The sequence below is a fragment of the Mycetomoellerius zeteki genome, unplaced genomic scaffold (assembly GCF_001594055.1).
Source record: "Mycetomoellerius zeteki isolate Tzet28-1 unplaced genomic scaffold, Tzet1.0 scaffold79, whole genome shotgun sequence".
In the NCBI taxonomy this organism is placed as follows: domain Eukaryota; kingdom Metazoa; phylum Arthropoda; class Insecta; order Hymenoptera; family Formicidae; genus Mycetomoellerius; species Mycetomoellerius zeteki.
In genome coordinates this window covers 812,277-830,337 of record NW_017257819.1, presented here as the reverse complement: position 1 = coordinate 830,337, position 18,061 = coordinate 812,277, and the positions used below count along the sequence as shown (strand labels likewise).

Here is an 18,061-nt window from a genome sequence, read left to right as displayed (position 1 = left end):
GTGACGTATTTCTGAGTGTGCGCACGTACGTGCGTGCGTGTGTGTGTCATAGGTAGAAGTTAGGACCTAATTCTCCTGATATTGAGGCTGCGTTCGAGGAGACGCTATTAGCACTATTTGTGTCATTCTATCTTCATCGTCCACTAAATGTGAAACAAGGATAGCATGACACAATAGCGTTGATAGCGCGCTCCCCGAATTCAGCCTTAATGACTCCAAACCCTCTCTGCCTTGCCAAAACACACGATATTTATAAAACATTTATAAATATTTATAAGATTTATTTTAAATATTTTATAAATATATTTTTTGCGCTCTCTCTTAGATTACACAGATCATAACCATTTATTATAAGTATTATGAAATATTTATTGTAAATGTTACAGTAAATGCTATGGAAATACTTAATGAGACATTATAGTCCAAGTAAAAAGTACTCATTAAAAATATTTATTCATATTTATCATAAATATTACATAAAATATTTAGTCTATATTAATTTTAATAATATTTCGAATAAAGCTTTATATTATAAAATACGTATGAAATGTGTTATAACATTTCAAAAAATGAATATTAATAAATATTTATCATAAATATTTTGTGCTGCTGGGTGTGTGTGCGCGTGTTTGTGTGAATGACGTGGGCAGAGATTTCATGCAAATGAAATGAGTTTTCAGTGAAAATTTTATGAATTTGTAGATTGGGCTGAACATTTTAATTGTTATATATTTTGTGATTATTTCTTTATTTATTCTATAAATTTGTTTTTTACTTACGTTTTATATATTTAAGACATATATTTTATAAAGCATAATCATGACACAAGAGGAAAATTAATATTTTAGATAACGCATGGTATCAATGAACATACAACGGAATATGTAAATAAATACATACAATTATATCTAAAGTACGCGCGTATTTAAATTTTAATCCGATTTTATTTCCCCACGGGGAAAATATGGAAATCAATTGTTTCTAGGTCATATAGACTGATCCTATTGTTAGCTTGAAAATACTCCATCGTCGATCTCACTTGCGGTATTGGATATCTGATCAATCTATTAGGTATTATCCTTTGAATTCTATTATTAATCTTTCTACATTTGACATTACAATCTCCTATTATAAATGATTGAAATTTTTTTCCAATTAATTCCCACAAGTGTTTGGTTTCCGGTTCGATGGCAATATTTTCGTGAAAGAAAAGAATTGTGGAATCATCCGTAACAGCATAAAATGTAGGTTTGTTATATTTGTAGTTATTGCAACAAGACAGAGGGAAATTGATTTCCCTGGTGACAAAATGTCTCCGAAAATTTCGCTGAAAATATCTGAAATCATTTTTTTGAGATTTTTAGTGATATTCAGAAACTCTTTCAAAGAAATTAAGAGATTATCAGCGAATTCTCTAAAAATAATTTCCAAGTATCTAAAAGTCTCTGAATTTCGCTGAAACTCGATAGATACTCGATAGACACTAAAGACCGGAATCCATAGTCCGGTCTTAATCTCAAGTAATGTCTTAAGATGCTAATACGGCTCTCTGATTGGTTCATGCACTAGCTTAAGACCATCTCGAACCTTGAGCACCGTCTATGGATTCCTAAGACTGACTTTACCGATGTTAATGTTTTAAATCGATCGAAACACTATCGTAGTACAGATCGCGCTGCAAAAAAAAAGTCGCAACTCATGTGCAACAGTACAATTATGGAAGATGTGCGTCCCTTTTAGGGGGGGGGGGAGAGTCGCTTCGCGTGGAAACAGGGAAAAATAAATATTCAGTACTGTATATGTATGTATAGCAGAAATAAAACGTTATTTTTTAAACTTTTTTGTTAATAATTTTTTAACGAAAAGCAACCGCCAAGTAAAATCTGTCGGAGGTCACTCAGGGTCATGACCTTGACAACATATGTCAAAGTCAAGATCATCGAAGCTGCTTTCATTGTTGTCAATATTAACCGCAAATATAGCGCAAATAAGAGAAGAAAAAAGGAAAAAGAAAGAAAATTCTATTTATACAGACGGCAGAACGTAATAGTACGTTCAGACTAGATTTTGAATGCGCAAATTAAATTTAACTTCTTTTTGAACTTCTGAGTAGTAAGTTGGACTCTTGTATATCTCCTATCAATTTTCTGAAATTTTAGTTGTATGAGTGAAGGACAATAAAAGTTCTCTCTTTGTATTTAAAGTTATTTTTTGCTATCCAGTTTCCTTATTTATTTAATTAGAATCAAAAATTTCTTTAATTGAAAATTTTGATACCTTCTTAAAAAAATTTTATAAGCATAAGCCAAATGCTTTTGATATAGTATAAAGCTAAGCCGATTTGAAGTACGTGATAAATTAATTCGTGATGGTGACATCAGCACAGTTTCTAAACGTTTCTTGGGGGCCACAACCTACGGCCTGTGTTCCATCCTCACAAGTTCCCCAGTTATCCCCAGTACGATAATTCCACCTAATAAAAAAAGAATAAATCTTTATATTTATATATTACATTATTTTACATTATATTATTTAATTGAACTAAAATCGATTTTTTCCGGCGAATTTTAATTTGTAGCGCGGTCATCTTTTCGCATCTAAAAATGTGGAGATATATCGTTTTAAATGAATGTACTTCGGATATCTCTCGATCTATACCATCAAAGGTAGTCCCATTATCAAATTACATAGACTGCGGTAGTCCTTGATGTAAAACAAATTGTTAGTAAACTGTGATATTATTCTTCAATTAATTTAAAGTCAACTCTTTTTCAGTAAATTTTTGTTTGACGCTAACTCCTGTAAGGATGTCGGTCTTTAATAGTGGCTGCGTTTCGTTTCATGCTGTCCATAATGCATCATTTATCCTTGTCTAACATTCGGTGAATAACAAGGATAAAAGATGCATTATGCGTATCATGAGTGAAACGGAACGCAGCCATTATCTCGTCGATGGCATTGTACAGAAGCACGGTGTTAGAAGTACAGGTGGTCCAACTGAATACCTCTTTCATATGCAGGCCTGTGATTATTTTGGGTCAGTTAGCGCTTTCGTTACTAGGTAGCGTCATAGTTTCAAGTACCGTAAAGTCACTAGATAACAAAATACCGCGATGGGAAAATTCACTGAATTAGCATTTGGAGCCAAAATGACATTGAGTGCAGATATTGCATTTAGTGTAATGTATCTATATATTAAGTGCAATCCAAAATACAATCCTAACCAGGGAGTCGATTGTGTATCTTGAAAGGGTGGGACCCGTTTAACCACGTTACGATTGACCACCAGCCATTCATAGCGGCCGGTGTCTAGAGTTTTTCTGTTGTACAAGCGCTGTGAGTGGCTGGTGGACAATCGCAACATGGTCAAATGGGTCCCACTCATCTTGAAATGAGGTGAAAATTACAAAAGTGAGCAAATTCACTACATATTGACTAATTAAATTATTATATAATATGAATATTATAGTGAATTTGTTCATTCTTGTAATTTCCACCTCGTAGGGCCAGTTTCAGCAACGCCAGTTAACTTAATCGGCCGTTGACTGACCAATCACGTTTACTCTTTAATAGAATTGACCAATTGCGGTTGACAGTTAATCATCGATTAAACTTAATAGGCTTGGTGAAACTGGCCCATATCAAGATACATAATAATCGACTGATTACATTCATACATAAGTTTGAAATAATCGCGTCATGGAGCCACAATGGCGGCAGTTCGCGGTACTTTGTAATCTAGTGATTTTAAAGTACCGAATGAAAATGTGAGAAAAGACGTGAGAAAAGGATAGATGATACAAATAGCGCTGATAGCGCGCTCCTCGAATGCGCAGCCTTGTAATGCTGAAAGATTTTGTATGATTCGGCATGTGGTGTAAGGTGTTAGCAATTACCGGGATCGATTTACAGAAAAAGCATAAGCATTTTATATGCGAACAGCGTTTCGAGAAGAATGACATTAAAGATACATCAATAATAAAGGATAAGAATGGAAAAATATGAATAAATAAATATTGCTGCGGTGTTGAAAACATAAGCCATAGGCTACTTTCCATTCAACGTTCACAATGCTTGAGAAATCATTTCATCCTTGTTGTTTATTAAATATTAAATAAAGACAAACGATTCTTGTGTACGCTGCGAGCGTTAAGTGCAACGCAGCTATAACTGCGCAACGAGAGCGAGTGAGACGATGAATAGTACTTGACTCTCACATACCCTCCAGTGGCAGTCTTCAAAAAGTCAAATTATCCCAAAATAATCACAGCTCGAGAAGATGAGTCGGACCACCTATACTTTTAACACCGTGCACAGAAGGGACTTCTTGTGCATATTCTATTTTTTCTACAAAGTTAGAATAAAAAGTGTTCAAGAGAACGGTAGATTTGTTTCCTTTTGTCGCTAGATATTCTCTTAGTTATCCAAGAAAGATAATGTCAACATATTTTAACTGTACATGTTCCATGCTTTGATAACATTTATATTGTTCATATTTGTCAAATCTATATATCCATTAACATTCAGTGTTTGTGGATAGCTGAAGTAGACATTTCCGTACGATTGCAGAGATCAAGTAGTACTGAATGTGGTACAACATAGAATTGGATAGTTGTTATTGAAATTCATACTCGAATTCAGGCAGACAAGTTTTTTTATCATAATTTCATCGTGTATTATTCTGGAATATGATGCTAATCAATAATACTTATATTAGCAATAAAATTGAATTAATTTTTTTACCGGAATTATATGTAATGTTCATTAAATATTTTCATAATATTTATCACAATATTTTCGATAAATACTTCATAATATTTATGATAAATTTTTATGACCTGTACAATTTAAGACCACAAAAATATTTACAAAATATTGTATAAATATTTAAATAAATCTTATAAATATTTTGTAAATATTTTATAAATATTTTGTGCCGTCCGGATATGTTTCATCAAACACAAGAACCTTTTTAATTTTTAATATTCATATAGTTTTCACTAAATTTCAATTATAATAATTAAGTAAATAGGCGTTAATAACAAAATAATTGAGCGTTAATAATTCACTTAAAATTCCGAATTAATAATATTAAAATTGAACAAAATGAAAGTGTCTTCAGTACCAACCTAATCACACATTGTTTACACGTAACATTCTTTGGTAGGACCAGGCTGATAGTGTAATCCTCTGGATAATTGGAGGTAATGGGATATTTATAGCCTTTACCGTCAGCCATTGGCAAGGGATACGTATTGAAACACTTCTCGGTTTCTAATTTTTTATTCTTTAGCGGACAAAGGCTGAATTCAAAGTAACCCAAGTGGGTCTCAGTGAGATAAACGGTCGCATTGATGATGGAACCAGCCTTATATCTACATAAATAAAATATAATGTAATATATTTTGCGCATTGGCAGTATAATAGTAGTCTAGTATAAAAATATATACAATTTTAATTGACTTTGGATACATTTAGTTGGAGTAACTCAATAAAAGACGTATCTATATTTATTATAAATGATTCTTATTTAGAGATTGAGATAATCCTTTAAAATTAAATCAGAACCATAATTGATTTTGAGTAAGTATCATTAAGGAGGTTTATTACGAGAATTGCAAGGCACGTAATTATATTTCAATAAAAATTTAGAGAGTATTTTATACTCTTATATAATATTTTACAGTATTTTAATATTTTATAGTTTTTTTAGTTGTATTTGTTAAACAGTGTTATTATTATATATGATTTACTTACTTTTGAACAATGATACCAGATCCATAGATACCGCCATTTTCATTTGGCCGCGGTCGAGGTAAGGCATAATCGTCACCGCATTCTCCGCACTTTCCACGATTTTTCCCGTACTGAACCTAATAAAAAATTATATCTATTTTTTCAATTTGATATACATCTTTTTTTTATTTTTGTGTGACGTCAGACTTTGACTGCGCAGTGATCTATAACCGGATTAGTACCCTTGTCTTTATATCATGGTACAGTGCTGGAATTTATTTGCAACTTTCAGGCGATTTTCAGCTTGGTTCCCGTCCCTTACATCACCAGTCCGTGCAGTCTAAATGCCGATCGGCATTTAAATTGCGCGTGAATAAATTCCAACACTACTCTAGTATATGGTCGAAGAAATTAAAACCTCTGGAAACACAACCAATTCAAGAGCTTATCTAAAAAGACATTACCCAAATTTTTAATTTGATTTTTCTAAAATTTGAACGAAATTCGTTGAAATTTCATTAAATAGTTTCATTGAAGGTATCCCAAAATAAAGGATAATTTCAACGAAATTTCCACAAAATTTCAGTCACATTTTTCCACCAGGCACGTCGTCAACAATTACTGTTCAAGTAACTATAGAAATTTTATAAGAAATTTGAATAGTTATCAATGATTCCTTGTCATACGGAATATGTACCTAAGGGGAGTCCGGGAGACTTGACCAGTTAAAACACTTCAAATATCTCATTCAAATTTCAGGCCAAGCAGCTATCAAACCGCGACCTATGGATCATGCCATCTTGATTTCACTTCTCTCGAAACATAACAAATAGTTTCCAGCTTGATAACCGTGCACCTGGCACGGAAAATTTGAACGAGAAATTTGAAGTAGTTCAACTCTCCTATATCAAGTCTCTCTCTCTCTCTCTCTCTCTCTCTCTTTCTCTCAGACTCCCCCTATATTATAGTATCATAAAGTTTTCAAAAAAACATGTTCTTTTAAACATAGCTTAAATTAATTTAAAGTGGCCAATTATTATCTTCGATATCTTAATAACTTGATTTAAAAAATATTTTTTGAAGTTAATATCTTTCGCAAAGTTTTACCACCAATTTTGTAATCATGTATACATACACTGTATCCACCGCAAAATAGCTCATAGTCAGTGTAGTTAGGTTCTACGAGTAAATTTTTTCTCCACGCACTGCTTCTATTTACAGGATCGTTCATCAGTCCATGTCCATAAATTTCTTGTAGATTAATAACAGTTACTAACGTCAAAACGAATAATTTCATGAATGCCATTTTTTGGTATCTTCAATAGCAGATTTCGACGCAACTATAATGCAAATTCGTCTTAATCTACTTTATATACTAATGCAAATTTCCCTATAAACATTATATGACAATAAGTGATTTATTGTGTTAGTACAGCTGCAAGTAACTACCTTGAGCTTATTATTTAACTTTGACGTCATCGAAATTCAAATTTATATTTGGTACCAGTAACGTTATAAATCAAATTGTTACATAAGAAAAATTATTATGTATATTTAAATATCATTTCTGAAATACTTAAAATTCATTAAGAGTTTTATGAATGATATTTAAATACACGTTTAATTGATACTTAAACTGTATTTAAATTTATTATGTCGACATAATGAATTTAAATATTATTTAAGTTACATAAAGGTCATTGTATTATAGGTCATTTGTCTCAACCTTCAGCTATTACGCTATAATAATGATAGAAATATGTTCCTATTAAAAAAAAATTGATGACCCTGAAATCTCTAAAAATACGACATTGAGAAAGAAATGATTCTCATCATAGTATATGTCCTTTTGAACTAAATTTCTTAATTTATTCCTTAGGCATTTCTGTGTATCATTAACGGTAACGGAGATATTGCCTTGTAACAGAGTTACTGAGACATCCTGTATAATTAGTTTATGCCATTTGTGATATTGCTTATATATAATTGTACGTACAATAATTACAAACTGTGAAGCATGTATAATTTTTTCGTTCTATCTACATAGTAGATAATATGCAAATTAAAATGTTAATAAGTGTGTATAAATAAATTAATGGCATTTCTGGAGCAATAAGAAAATAAAGTCAAGTAAAAGACATACCTGAACCTGCAGGACAGAAAATAAGGGCGCACGGTTCTTCAGCAACTAATTTTTCTTGACACAAATGATCCTTAAGTTCTCTGCCCACTTTAACGTAAGGATAAATACACAACGGCTGACAATTCGTAATTCCACTCTCAGAGCATATGCACTTCTCTTCGCAGTCGCGGACAATGTTTTCACCTACTGAGTAAGTGCGATTTTCATGGATACATACTGATGCTTTCGGAAACAACGTCGAAGAAATGTTTGTGGCAGTTTCGTTATGTGATGCGATATATTCTCCTAGAGACAATTGATCAGATTGTTTAAACTCTCGACAAAGACTTTTGAGGATTTTGGAAATAATTTTCAAGATTTTACTTAATAGAAGTTATGTATTTCTTAAGTTATCTTCGTGTCTGTATCCCTTCATGGAATGCCAACATTTCGTGAACGGCAGTTTATTTCATCAAAGCAAGGAGTAGCCTATTCCTCCTTTATATATCCCTTTATAACGTTGTTTAAAAGTAGAGGGAAGAAGGAAAGTAGGGGAGGAAAGAGAATAGGAGAAGCAAGAAGTCAATCTTGATCGGAGTGATTGGTCTTCCACATTCTACTTATGCTGTAGCCATTTTCTCTGTTTAGATTATTGGGATGTTTTTATATTTTCACAGCCTCTCTGTAGTTTCTTTGAAAGTATGATTTAGTAGTGACTATCAGGGCCAGCTTTATAGTGGTATCATGAAGCATCCACACCCAAAATTTAGCGTAGTGTCAAAATCAAACAATTGTTACTGAGTAACTGGATATAAATACAAATAAATATCTCTAAATATATATAATAAATGAAATATACTATTGCGAATTATACAAAAAAACACAATACCAGAACTGATTTTCTTTAATTAGTCCGATATGACGCGAATATTGCAAGAGAATCTGAGAAAACCGGGCGCCTTTTCTACGCAGTCATTAAGGTCTCCGGCTGCTTCATGCAAATTTACGCGTTTCATTTACTGCTTTAATGAATGCGTCTTGTTACTCAAATAAAATAAAATGCATATCCCGATGAATGTCTTATTTAAAATTAAGAAGTAAAGTCCAAGGAAATTTATGAACTTCTCTTTTTTTCATTCATCAGTATTTATATTTTTATTTACATGTAATTCAGGTATATATATTTGAGGGATACAAAAAACATAAAAGAATATCTTTTTAAAGAAATATAATTTTTTAGACATAGGAACTATTAGAAGATTTTAGATTCAGGAATTTAAATAATTTTTAAAAGAGAGAATTATTTTATAAGTTTTCTTATGAGTTATGTAGATATAATAATCATAAGAGAACAAGGTCTTATTTTTTAAGACTTTTATACGAAGATATGACACGTTTTTTACTGGTATTGCTATATATTAACAATTTCAATATTATAATTAACGTGCCTACTTATGAGCAACTTTTTGTTTATGAAATATAGTGATTTTTAAAAATACTTTCTTATATAATTTTTTTCTATCGCTATTTTATTAATATACAATTCAAGATACTTTCTTCAATCAGAATGAATTTATTCCTTGAGAGAAGCTTACCGGGCAACGTGGTAATTTCAGTATTATAACGGCTGATAAGGAAAAGGTGACTCTGCCTAAGAGGCAGAGACCCAGCAAGAAACATCTTTTCTGGATACGCATCCTACCGCATTCTTCCATACAGATATATACCCATAAACACTCGTTCGTTTTATGCGCACTCACTAATTCTTCAACAAAAAGATCAAACGACCAAGAAAAAAATACGGATCAAGAAAAAAAATATAAATCCACGTTTTTATCCTCAGTGAGTTGCTGCTCGCGATCAACAACGCGTGAACCAACAACGAGGGAACAACGGACAGTCCGTGACTGACTGAAACGAGTTTCAGAGTCCTGAATAGCGAGGAGAGAAAGAAAGAAAGAGAGAACAATCTACTTCGTATGTACATACGTATGTATATGAACGGGGCAAGGGGAGAGGGACTGAGAGAGAGGGAGAGAGAGAGAGAGAGAGAGAAGAGGGAAGGAATTTGCAAAGTTTGTAATTCTCGAAACACTGCCGGAGACACTGCTGAAAGCACGCGTGTACGATGACTGATTGACTGCCGCTCTTTGTCGTTTCGTTTGCGATCCATGCCGACATATCATAACAAATTTACCTTTTTAAAAAAAAAAAAAGGCGCCAAGTATGTGTGCTCCTCTCAGAAAAAATCATTACATAAATTATTATAAGCGCTTCTATGTGCGCTCCTTGAAGAAAAGAATGACTTCCTATTCCAAACCTATTCCAAATCTATTTTCCTAAACTATGAAAATATATAATAATTTTTTTTCAAAAAATACGTGAAATCTTTAAATTGAGATTCCTCCTAGAGGAGGAAAGGACTGAGCAACTACTTTGAGCGCGGTCAACCCCATTGAAGGGGAAATGGGAGAGGAAGGACTTAACAGTTCCTTCGATCGCAGTTAGCCCTTTTGAAAGAATGAATCGTAATGATTTATTTGACGATTTTCGTCAAATGCTGCACTTATATAGGGTCAAGTTGGTAGCGCTCGCGAGTCGGGAAAAAGGGGACTCGATTTTTCAAGAATCGGCAACACATTGTCAAATTTGGGAATTGAATTTCCTATAGAAATATCGGTTATTCCAAACTGGAATTTGGCACAAAAGCAACTAAATTTATGCAGATTCAAAAGATCAGACCAATTTCTTATTATTTAATAAGGTTTCAGAGTTATCAATTGGTTTATTTCTCAGGTCTTTCTTTCTGATCCAAGCTGCTCTTTCCCAGGATCCTGATTGGTCGGCGCATGTCAGACGCTTCGCGAGAAACACGACAAGCTCACATTTACTTATACTTATTTTAGACTTGTATAAAGTAATTACAACGACAAAAATAATGAACTGAATAAAAATATAAAAAATATGACATAGAATTACGAAATAATAAGCGTTCTTAGCCTGGCTCCTACTAGTCAACGCACGGAGTGATCGAGGCTGCATTCGAGAAGCGCGCGGTAAATATTGATAACAACGGAAGCAACTTCGATGATCTTGATCTTGACATATGTTGTCAAGGTCATGACTTTGAGTGACCTTCAACAGATTTTACTTGGCGGTCGCCCTTGACAACATATGTCAAAGTCAAGATCATCGAAGCTGTTGTCAATATTAACCGCAAATATAGCGCAGAATGATAAAAGAAAAAAGGAAAAAGAAAGAAAATTCTGCTTATACAGACGGTAGGACGCAATAATGCGTATCAAATTATATTCTGAATGTGCAATTAAATTCAACTTCTTTTTGAACTTCTGAGTAGTAAGTCGGACTCTTGTATATCTCCTATCAATTTTTTTGAAATTTGAGTTGTAGGAGTGAAGGATAATAAAAGTTCTCTCTTCGTATTTAAAGTTATTTTTTGCTATCCAGTTTCCTTATTTATTTAATTAGAATCCGTTAGATCAAAAATTTCTTTAATTGAAAATTTTGATACCTTCCTAAAAAAATTTTATAAGCATAAACCAAATGTTTTTGATATAGTATAAAGCTAAGTTGATCTGAAGTACGTAATAAATTAATTCGTGATGGTGACATCAGCACAGCTTCTAAATGTTTCTTGGGGGCCACAACCCATGGCTTGTGTTCCATCCTGACAAGTTCCCCAGCTATTCCCAGTACGATAATGCCACCTAATAAAAAAAGAGTCAAACTTTATTTTTATATATTATATTATTTTACATTATATTATTTAATTGAACTAAAATCGATTTTTTCCAGCGAATTTTAATTTGTAGTGCGGTCATTTTTTCGCATCTAAGAATATGGAGATACATCGTTTTAAATGAATGTGCTTCGGATATCTTCTCGATCTATACCATCAAAAGTAGTCCCATTATCAAATTACATAGACTGCGGTAGTCCTTGATGTAAAACAAATTGTTAGTAAACTGTGATATTATTCTTCAATTAATTTAAAGTCAACTCTTTTTCAGTAAATTTTTGTTTGACGCGAACTCCTGTAAGGATGTCGGTCTTTAATAGTGGCTGCGTTTCGTTTCATGCTGTCCATAATGCATCATTTATCCTTGTCTAACATTCGGTGAATAACAAGGATAAAAGATGCATTATGCGTATCATGAGTGAAACGGAACGCAGCCATTATCTCGTCGATGGCATTGTACAGAAGCACGGTGTTAGAAGTACAGGTGGTCCAACTGAATACCTCTTTCATATGCAGCCCTGTGATTATTTTGGGTCAGTTAGCGCTTTCGTTACTAGGTAGCGTCATAGTTTCAAGTACCGTAAAGTCGCTAGATAACAAAATACCGCGATGGGAAAATTCACTGAATTAGCATTTGGAGCCAAAATGACATTGAGTGCAGATATTACATTTAGTGTAATGTATCTATATATTAAGTACAATCCAAAATGCAATCCTAACCAGGGAGTCGATTGTATATCTTGAAAGGATGGGACCCGTTTAACCACGTTACGATTGACCATCAGCCATTCATAGCGGCCGGTGTCTAGAGTTTTTCTGTTGTACAAGCGCTGTGAGTGGCTAGTGGACAATCGCAACATGGTCAAATGGGTCCCACCCATCTTGAAATGAGGTGAAAATTACAAAAGTGAGCAAATTCACTACATATTGACCAATTATGAATATTATAATGAATTTGTTTGTTTTTGTAATTTCCACTTCATAGGGTCAATTTCAGCAACGCCAGTTAACTTAATCGGCCGTTGACTGACCAATCGCGTTTGCTGTTTAATAGAATTGATCAATTGCGGGTGACAGGTAATCATCGATTAAGCTTAATCTATGACTAACTGTCAACCGCAATTGGTCAATTCTATTAAACACTTAATCGGCTTGGTGAAACTGGCCCATATCAAGATACACAATAATCGACCTGATTACATTCATACATAAGTTTGAAATAATCGCATCATGGAGCCAAAATGGCGGCAGTTCGCGGTACTTTGTAATCTAGTGACTTTAAAGTACCTAATGAAAAGGTGAGAAAAGACGTGAGAAAAGGATAGATGACACAAATAGCGTTGATAGTGCCCTCCTCGAATGCGTAGTTTTGTAATGCTGAAGGTGAGTCCGACCACTTATACTTCTAACACCGTGTATAGAAGGGGCTTTTTGTGCATATTATATTCTTTCTACAAAGTTAGAATAAAAAGTGTTCAAGAGAACGGGAGATTTGTTTCCTTTTGTCGCTAGATATTTTCTTAATTATCCAAGAAAAATAATGTCAACATATTTTAACTATACATGTTCCATGCTTTGTTAACATTTATATTATTCATATTTGTCAAAACTATAGATTGCAGAGATCAAGTAGTATTGAATGTGGTACAACTTAGAATTGGAATGTTGTAATTGAAATTCATGCTCGCATTCAGGCAGATAAGTTTTTTTATCATAATTTCATCGTGTATTATTCTGGAATATGATACTTATTTTAGCAGTAAAATTGAATTAATTATTTTTTACCGGAATTATATATAATGTTCATTAAATATTTTCATAATATTTATCACAATATTTTCGATAAATACTTCATAATATTTATGATAAATTTTTATGACCTGTACAATTTAAGACCACAAAAGTATTTACAAAATATTGTATAAATATTTAAATAAATCTTATAAATATTTTGTAAATATTGTGTACTATTCGGATATATTTTATCAAACATAAAAACTTTTTTAATTTTTAATATTCATATAGTTTTCACTAAATTTCATTTACAATAATTAAGTAAATAGGCGTTAATAACAAAATAATTGAGCTTTAATAATTCATTTAAAATTCCGAATTAATAATATTAAAATTGAACAAAATGAAAGTGTCTTCAGTACCAACCTAATCACACATTGTTTACACGTAACATTCTTTGGTAGGACCAGCTTGATAGTGTAATCCTTTGGGACTTGGGCGGTAATGGGATATTTATAGCCTTTCCCGTCAGCCATTGGCAAGGGATACGTATTGAAGCACGTCTCGGTTTCTAATTCTTTATTCGTCTTCAGCGGACAAAGGCTGAATTCAAAGTAACCCAAGTGAGTGGCAGTGAGGTGAACGGTCACATCGATGACGGAACCTGCCTTATATCTACATAAATGAAATATAATGTAATATATTTTACGCATTGGCTGTATAATAGTAGTCTAGTATAAAAATATATACAATTTTAATTGACTTTGGATACATTTAGTTGGAGTAACTCAATAAAAGACGTATCTATATTTATTATAAATGATTCTTATTTAGAGATTGAGACAATCCTTTAAAATTAAATCAGAACCGTAATTGATTTTGAGTAAATATCATTAAGGAGGTTAAACTGTTAGGCGAAAACCAACTTAGAGATTTAATTTTTGTATATGATGTAAATAAGTACTGTATACAAATCCACAATCCTACAATTTGAACAATATTGACCATATAGTTTTCTTGTAATATTATTCTAAAATTGACTATTTTAAGCATATCGCCTTATGGGAGGCGGTTCTTCCGAAGTAGATAATCACCGATTTAATACACAATCAGCCAACTTAGGACTTTGAAAAACTAGGATTTGATAGATGAAATATCAACAATTGTGTACAAAAAAGAAAAATCTGACTTTACCATATGGATTTAAAGCTTTATTGTCACAAAGTTTACCTCACAGATCGCATTAGTAATAACAGACACTTATTAGTATTTTATAACATTTTACAATACTCTTTATAGTTATAATATTTTACACTATTTTAATGTTATATAGTTTTTTTAGTTGTAAGTTGATTTGTTAAACAGTGTTATTATTATATACGATTTACTTACTTTTGAACAATGACACCAGTTCCATAGATGCCGCCATTTTCATTTGGCCGCGGTCGAGGTAAAGCATAATCATCACCGCATTCTCCGCACTTTCCACCATTTTTCCCATGCTGAACCTAATAAAAAATTATATCTATTTTTTTCAATTTGATATACATCTTTTTTTTATTTCTGATCAAATTGCTTCCCATACAGCACAGAAAGATTGCAAGAAAATTAAAGGAATATTTCATTGAAAGATTCAAACATTGTAAAATAGTTGCAAAATGTTGTTGCAACATTGCTCTAATAATGAAGCAATCGCTCTTAAAAAGAAGGGAGGAGTTCACTTTGTACACACTGTTGCATTGCCCACTACCAATCACAGCAACTTCTGCGTAGAGTTTTTTTTACTTTTTTTCTAGCGCTATGAGTGGCTTTGGCGCAATTGGCTCGTATGCAATTGATATACACCTCAAAAAGAATGCAATGAAAATTTGTTCATTAGATACAAACATTAAGGACCAGGGTCTACCATGTCTAATCGTCGAACCATTCGGACGACCTGATTGGCTCGGAGTGTGACGTCACACTTTAACTGCTCAGTGATCTATAACCGGATGAGTACACCCTTGTCTTTGTATCATGGTACAGTGCTGGAATTTATTTGCAACTTTCAGCCGATTTTCAACTTGGTTCTCGTCCCTTACCTAATCCGTGCGATCTAATGCCGATCGGCCTTTAAATTTCGCGTGAATAAATTCCAGCACTGCTCTAGTATATGTTTGAAAGAAATTAAAACCTCTGAAAGACAACCAATTGAAGAGCTTATATAATAAGACATTATCCAGATTTTTAATTTGATTTTTCTAAAATTTAAACGAAATTCGTTGAAATTTCATTAAAAAGTGTCATTGAAAGGTATCCCAAAATAAAGGACAATTTCAATGAAATTTTAATGAAATTTTCACCAAATTTCAGTCAAATTTTTCCATCAAGCACGTCGTCAATAATTACTGTTCAAGTAACTATAGAAATTTTATAAGAAATTTGAATAGTTATCAATGATTCCTTGCCATACGGAATATGTACCTAAGGAGAGTCTGGGAGACTTGATCATATGGGATAGTTGAAACACTTCAAATATCTCATTCAAATTTCAGGCCAAGCAGCTATCAAACCGCGACCTATGGATCATGCCATCTTGATTTCACTTCTCTCGAAACATAACAAATAGTTTCCAGCTTGATAACCGTGCACCTGGCACGGAAAATTTGAACGAGAAATTTGAAGTAGTTCAACTCTCCTATATCAAGTCTCTCTCTCTCTCTCTCTCTCTCTCTCTCTCTCTCAGACTCCCTCTATATTATAGTATCATAAAGTTTTCAAAAAAACATGTTCTTTTAAACATAGCTTAAATTAATTTAAAGTAGCCAATTATTATCTTTGATATCTTAATAACTTGATTTAAAAAATATTTTTTGAAGTTAATATCTTTCGCAAAGTTTTACCACCAATTTTGTAGTCATGTATACGTACACCATATCCACCGCAAAAATGCTCGTTGTCAGTGTAGTTAGGTTCTACAGGAAAATTTTTTCTCCACGCACTGCTTCTATTTACAGGATCGATCATCATTCCATGTCCATAAATTTCTTGTAGATTAATAGCGATTACTAACGTCAAAACAAATAATTTCGTGAATGCCATTTTTTGTATCTTCAATAGCAGATAAGAAGCAGAATTTCAACGCAACTATAATGCAAATGTTCGTCTTAATCTACTTTATATACTCGTGCAAATTTCCCTACAAGCATCATGTGACAATAAATGATTTATTGTGTTAATACAGCTGTAAGTAACTACCTTGAGCATATTATTTAACTTTGACGTTATCAAAATTCAAATTTATATTTAGTACCAGTAACGTTATAAATCAAATTGTTACATAGGAAAAATTATTATACAATCATTATTAAACAAAAATATGAAATAATTCTTCTGCAGATACAAAATGAATTTTTATTCAACCCAATCATTTTATAAGGATATTATTTTTTATATTTTTCAAACTTCAAAATTTGTAGATCACATTTCCCTTATAAAAAAAACTCAAAATTTGAGTATTGACACCCAATTTTGAAAATTTACACTCAAATTTAGATGTATACACTTAAATTGTGAGTGTTTACACTGCAGATTAAGTGTTTACACTCAACCATTGAGTGTGTACACTCAAAGATCGAGCGTTTAAAATTGAGTGTATACATTAAAGAAACATTACAAAAGATTGAGAGTGTACACCCAATAACTGTATTACCTTTTAGTCAAAAAGGCAAGAGACAAACAGCAAGAAACAGGAAACAAAGAGCACATTGTAGAATAGGCTTTATATGCAATAAATTGAATAACATGTTTCAACAGAACAAAAAATCATCATGATATTAAAATGGCTCCGGAATGTTTACTAAAAGTCACTTTTTTATTCAATCACTATTCAGTTTAAAATCGTTTTGATGTTATTATGACTTGTTTTACTTTAATTGCGAAAAACTTTTGTATATGAATGACTTGTTCTGCTTTAATTGCGAAAAACTTTTGTATATGAATAATATGATATTGTGTAGAAACTGCAGGTGTGATTTTTTAATAGTGATTATGTACAAGTGCTTATACATATATGATTAATTAATCAAAATAGTTGGTATAATTACTATTTTTGAGAAATACTTTAAGTTTATTTCAATAAGTTTTGTAATAAAAATTTGAATATTGTTTAAATATCAATTAAACATTTGAGTAAACGTCATTTCTGAAGTACTTAAAATTTATTAAGAGTTTTATGATCTGTAAACAGATAAAACACACGCACGCACGCACGCACGCACGCACGTGCGCACGCATGCACACAATGTGATGTTTTGATCAATCAAACTCCATGCAGTTCATATTGGGAAAAATTACAAGCATAATTTAAGCTAATGACAGCGATATCTCAAATTTGGAATAACTCAGCGAAAAAGGATGATATCGAAGTCGGTAAACAAGCATTTTAAAGATGAAATTTTATACTTTCACGTACATTCTCCCAGTAAGCGGCGACACCTGATTCACATCATGCACCATCGCAAAGTTGGACCTTTGATTATCAGTTTTGCATGTTGTTACTTTGTTATCCGCCATTTTGAAAATAATGGCCTAATACAATTCCCATTCAAATAATCTTAAAGTGGACATTTCAAGCTTCATTTTGCTTTTTTAAACATATTTTTATCTTCATTATTTACCAAGTTATGATCATTTGAAATTTGGTAAATTTTTCCCAAATTTATAGTGTA

General features: G+C 32.4%; 3 protein-coding genes across 3 annotated transcripts; all 3 read right to left on the bottom strand.

Moving 5' to 3' along the window:
• Positions 1-2,244: 2,244 nt before the first annotated feature.
• LOC108729687 (uncharacterized) lies at positions 2,245-7,064 on the bottom strand. Its single transcript, XM_018458883.1, has 4 exons — positions 6,872-7,064; positions 5,758-5,873; positions 5,130-5,375; positions 2,245-2,473 (listed from the first exon to the last, which is right to left on the bottom strand). Exons 1-4 carry the CDS (start codon positions 7,040-7,042, stop codon positions 2,359-2,361), a joined length of 648 nt encoding a protein of 215 aa, XP_018314385.1. The 5' UTR covers positions 7,043-7,064; the 3' UTR covers positions 2,245-2,358.
• Positions 7,065-7,094: 30 nt separating this feature from the next.
• On the bottom strand, positions 7,095-9,795 carry LOC108729657 (uncharacterized). Its single transcript, XM_018458840.1, has 3 exons — positions 9,454-9,795; positions 7,880-8,164; positions 7,095-7,126 (listed from the first exon to the last, which is right to left on the bottom strand). The coding sequence occupies exons 1-3, from the start codon at positions 9,536-9,538 to the stop codon at positions 7,095-7,097; spliced, it is 402 nt and encodes a 133-aa protein (XP_018314342.1). The 5' UTR covers positions 9,539-9,795.
• A 1,593-nt stretch (positions 9,796-11,388) lies between these two features.
• LOC108729686 (uncharacterized) lies at positions 11,389-16,468 on the bottom strand. Its single transcript, XM_018458882.1, has 4 exons — positions 16,263-16,468; positions 14,745-14,860; positions 13,779-14,027; positions 11,389-11,586 (listed from the first exon to the last, which is right to left on the bottom strand). Exons 1-4 carry the CDS (start codon positions 16,431-16,433, stop codon positions 11,472-11,474), a joined length of 651 nt encoding a protein of 216 aa, XP_018314384.1. The 5' UTR covers positions 16,434-16,468; the 3' UTR covers positions 11,389-11,471.
• Between the last annotated feature and the right edge of the window lie 1,593 nt (positions 16,469-18,061).